This window comes from Solea solea, chromosome 20, assembly GCF_958295425.1.
Source record: "Solea solea chromosome 20, fSolSol10.1, whole genome shotgun sequence".
NCBI lineage: Eukaryota > Metazoa > Chordata > Actinopteri > Pleuronectiformes > Soleidae > Solea > Solea solea.
Window position 1 is genome coordinate 6,100,811 of NC_081153.1, and position 4,806 is coordinate 6,105,616.

General features: G+C 42.8%; 1 protein-coding gene across 1 annotated transcript; it reads left to right on the plus strand.

Annotated features, from left to right (window-relative positions):
- Positions 1-547: 547 nt before the first annotated feature.
- Positions 548-2,187, plus strand: LOC131447696 (cilia- and flagella-associated protein 157-like). The gene has a single exon (XM_058619655.1). The coding sequence runs from the start codon at positions 599-601 to the stop codon at positions 1,835-1,837; it is 1,239 nt and encodes a 412-aa protein (XP_058475638.1). The 5' UTR covers positions 548-598; the 3' UTR covers positions 1,838-2,187.
- Positions 2,188-4,806: the final 2,619 nt, after the last annotated feature.

Here is a 4,806-nt window from a genome sequence, read left to right on the forward strand (position 1 = left end):
GATAACTGCAGGGAAGGCATCGTCTTAAGTGCTTCCAGTATTATCATTTACTGTCATGTTTACTGTATTCTGTATCTGGTATCGGGTCTGCTCAATAGATCATGTCAATTTGTAAATCATGGGCCCATTTAGAGGAAAATAGCCATTAAATCACAGCATATATGAATGGAGACCAGTGTGATTGACAACTGCTCACCTAATAAAATATAAAAATCAATCCTTCTATGATATCTTAAGAAGGTTTTGGCTGTTTTACCTGTTTTCTGGTGAAATCATTACTAAAAAAAAAAGCACGAGTTGTGTTTCAGTGTAATTACTTTATAATTAGAAATTCTACCATTTTCTTTGAAAGAACAATGGACACCCATGCCATTGCAAAACAGGAAAAGTTAATCCCTTTCTTAGATGCAGTATGATTGGCATTATCGAGCGTGATGTCACACCATAGAATATGACGCCACCGACATCAAAGGATCGTGACCGTTACATCACTGAGCAGAAGAAGGCAGTAAAGCAAAAATTACACGTGCCACACCGAACGCCGTCACCTCCGGTGATCTTCCTCTGGTGTTAACTTTTCTGAACTGTCTTTGACACAATGGCAAAAGGGAAGAAAGGGAAAGGCGGTAAAGCAAAAACAGGCGATGAGAAGGACAAGGCGCTGTACCAGGCCGAGATACAGTACTTGCAAGATCAGCTGCAAAGATGTCAGCAGAAATGTAAGCAAGTGGAGGGGCAACATGAGGACTTACAGTCCAAATTCAATGCACTGGAGAAAGAGAAAGATGACATTGCTGAGTATCTGCAAAAGTCTGCCATTAAGAAGGAGCAGAAGCTTGATGACGTGTTGAGTCGTCTGGAGATTCAACAGCACGATGCACAAAAGGACAGAGATGCCATGCAGCTGGAGCAAGAGCAGCTGAGGCAAAAATTCCAAGACAAGGTAGACAAGCTGCAAGAGGAGAAAGAGGAATTTGAGAAAAGTATGGCCAGTCTGGAGGAGTTTCGTATTCAGAAGGAGCAGCTCATGTCCAGCATGGAAGCTCTGAAGAGAGAGCTGGCCGACGAGAAAAGGGATCACCTTGACGAAATCCACAAGCTGGAGATGGATGCGCTGCTTGAAAGGAAGAAACGGGACCAGAAGCTGGAGAACCATCTGAGAGCCATGGAGGAGAGGGTGAAGGACATGGTGAATGAGAAGGTTACTGACATGACCAAGCTGACCCTTAAAGAGAACGCGGAGGTCAGTGCCAAGTTTATCCAGCTGACAGAGGAGGCAAAGGTCCTGATGAAGAACAACTGCGCTCTGCGAGACCGCAACAGTCAACTCAACGTGGACGTGGACAGCCTGGAGAAAATGCTAGCTGAGCTCTCCCGCAAGGGCGGGATGCGCAAGGCGGTGATGGCGAAGCTGGGAGACAAGTGTCAGCAGCTACAGCGGGAGGTGAAGGCCTTCAAGCAAGAGTATGAGCACCTAAAGACCAAACATGATCAGTGCCTCGTTCTCCTCCATAATGACCTGGAGGCACTTAGACAGGACAGGAAGGCACTAAGTACCGAGTTGAGGAAAAAGACAGAAGAGGCAAGTCAATGTAGTTCAGAGCTAAAGAAGGTGAAGACGCAGTGGATGAAGTGGTGGAAGATTCTGTCTTGGAAGATGCCATCCGTATCAAGGCCCGAAGGAATTGCAGATTTAGCACAATATTTGGAAGATGAGGAGGCAAAGGAAATAAAGAAAGCAAGAATAAAGGCAGCATTGCAGATGGAACAAAAAGAGCAAACAGATGAAGACACAGAAGACACAGAAGACGCTGCAAGTGAAGAGGCGGACATTTGACCGGAGCAGCAAGTCAGGATCTTTCGCTGTCCTACCTCAGGCCCACAAATCACTTTTTATACCTCCTGCACCAAAACGCTTTCACACATTCTCTTTTCATGCTGGGACGTGGGCCTATCCTGTCTGTGCACCGGGACACTTTCCAGGCTGAAGATGACCAGCTCAATTAACCTGACCGACTCAGCGGTCAGACAGCAGACCCTCCTCAACATAAACACCCCAGAAAACAAGACAAAAGGGTTCGAACTTACCACTGAACAGCTGAACTCACACTCTGATTCAGTGCTAATACTTATTTACCTGCTCATCAGATCCAGTGCAAAATACATTTTTTTTTAAAAATCATTTTCAACACCAGCTCAGTGTCTGTTTTTTGGGAAGACAAAAATTTGGGGATTGCTGCTCTCTGCCCAGCACCCGAGGCAATCTCTGTCCACATGAATGTGTTTTTTGTGTTTATTGTCTGACTGTCAGACACCAACAGTGTGGGATTATGTTGTTAAGCACTTCCAGTCCGTTGTGGGTGTACGGAGCCATCAGTAGCACACTCACTCCAGTATCGTCACATGGTTTCACTTTTCACATTGTCTCATCCATGTCATCCACACAAACATTCACACCACGTCAGCTCCTGTGGCCAGAACCAGTGTTGATGTTATTTCACGTCCACTTGCTTGCAGCTGCTCTGCAGCTCCCTGAGTGTCTCGGTGCTTTTGTCCGCCCTCCAACCTGCACAGCCAGGAACGTCCAGACACAGTGAAGATTTATGAAGCCCTTGTTGTTGGGGGCGAGCCTCCTCTGCGGTGGGCAAATGGTAACCGTTCTTTTAAACAAAAACATCCAGAGGTAGAGCAACAGCTGCACTTGGTCTACGTAGAATAAACTAGGAGCTGCGTGGACCCTGACGGTGATTCCCCTTAGATGGCAGCTGTCAGTAGATGCACCAGTAAACCACAATATTCTGTAATTGTCGGGAAATTCAGGAAGCAAAACACCCTGGGGCACCACTGTTTCTGAATTATGATATAGATTTAGTGATATAGATACAATCATATACCATTTGATCCACATTGAATTAGGCAAATAAAAAGGAATAGTTCAGGATTTTGAAGTGTGGTTAAAACTGATTTTGACTTAAACTCTACAGTAAAAGTAAAAAAAAAACAGTTAAAGTCTACAGAATCTTCAGTTAGGTTTCTTTGAAAAACCCCCTCATCAAAGACAATAAAGGAATTTTGCAATTTTACACAACAGCAAACAGGAGTTGTTGATCCACTGCTGCCTCCATCAGTAAGTTCAGTGTTAAAATCTTAGAATCCTTGTAAGTTTCCATCAGTGACCAAAACTTACCAAATGAGGCAGCATTTGACCAAAACCTCATGTCCCTTTTGAGCTAAATGTGCAAATTTTCTCTATGGACTTTGGTGCAGAGAGTGAATTTCCATTTTCCAGCTTGAATTTGAAAAGGCTTTCTGACCAAAAGACAATTTCAGAAAAATACTATCCTTAAAAATATACTATACCTAAAATGTCATTGATTCAGCCCTCTTCTGACCATATATAGCTGTAGAATTGTCAAAAAAATGTATCAATGAGTGAGAGCTTCTGCCCCTTTTTCCAAGATAAGTTTCACTTTTAATATCTGGCAGTTATTCAACCATGTAGGAATTACGGTACAAGCTCTTTTTCTCTGCTTTCCTGTATTTTATGTGTACAAATGTACGCATGCCAAATCCTATTTTTTTGCTCTGTTCTAGTGGAGACTTTGTTCTCAAAAGCCCAGCAGTGACCGAGAAGAACAGCTCCCTGCATCCACGCTCCCATGAGCATTATAGGCAGTTCTCTACCAAGCAAATAGACCCTCTTTGTACTTTATTATCCTCTGTTGACAACAGTTTTGGAAGGAGTTCTGCTTCAATCTGCATGTACTTTCTCCTCGCCTCATCTCATTCCTCCTCCTTCAAAGCCAGCTTGGCCCACGTTCTCATTCTCCATTTTCTCTTTTTGCTCCTCACTGTATTCTAAAAGCTTAACACATATGGCAGACTCCTTCTGAAACGTGCACGGGTAGAAAGAGATAAAGTGATGAAAGACAGGCTTGCACACATGTTCTTTAATACATATATTTATTTTCTATTTGGGTTTTCAACGTTAAACTTTGAGAGCGATGGATTTTCAAGTTTATTTAACTGTCATCTGTGGCTCTTGATGGAAGGACCATGGTGGGGGTGCGTGTTTGATTTGGACCGGCACTGATATCAGGGCGCAAATTGTTTGGCACCTGTGGTTGATGTAGTGAAGATAATGTGTTGAAGGTAGTCAGTGTTTGTAATGTGGAGACTGTCGTCACTGAAAAGGCAGCATGGGTAATTTGTTCAAATGCTGAGAAGAACATTTTCTAGACCTATTAAAGGTCGTTTTTTTAAAGTGTAGTTGTATGAGGTAAAAGCATGGTACCTTGGTGCTGACTATTGCACAGTTTCACACTCAGGTCTGAGGCAGTGTTCAGTCTACTTTTGAGTTTGGTCTTTATTTTTGTGAAAATAGAAAATCCCACCTCGCACAAATGTCTTTGACTGGGCTCTTGTGTTTCATCCTTATCCGTCCTCACACTAGTTTCCCTCAATGATGATATCTAACTTGAGCTGCAGTCTGTTCTTTAACCCTCTTATGACCATCTGGATTTATTTTGATTTTATGGCTGTAGAATTGTCAAAAAATGTTCAATGAGTGACTGCTTCTGCCCCTTTTCTTCCAGGATTACTTCCATTTTCAATATCTGGCAGTTATTCAGCCGCTTAGGAATTACGGTACTGATAGCCCGTCCATACTTTTTGAATTTCCTAGATATCAAAAATGGTCTAGAAGTTACCGTAATGAGAAGTCTGATGCTTTTGTGTTTTATTAATAAATCAGAAGTTGGTTGACACTCATCATCATCATCATTATCATGCACGCTTACTTCACAG

What these genes read in the sequence shown, in the direction of transcription:
- LOC131447696 (XM_058619655.1), top strand. Translation starts at nt 599, where the DNA reads ATGGCAAAAGGGAAGAAAGGGAAAGGCGGTAAAGCAAAAACAGGCGAT.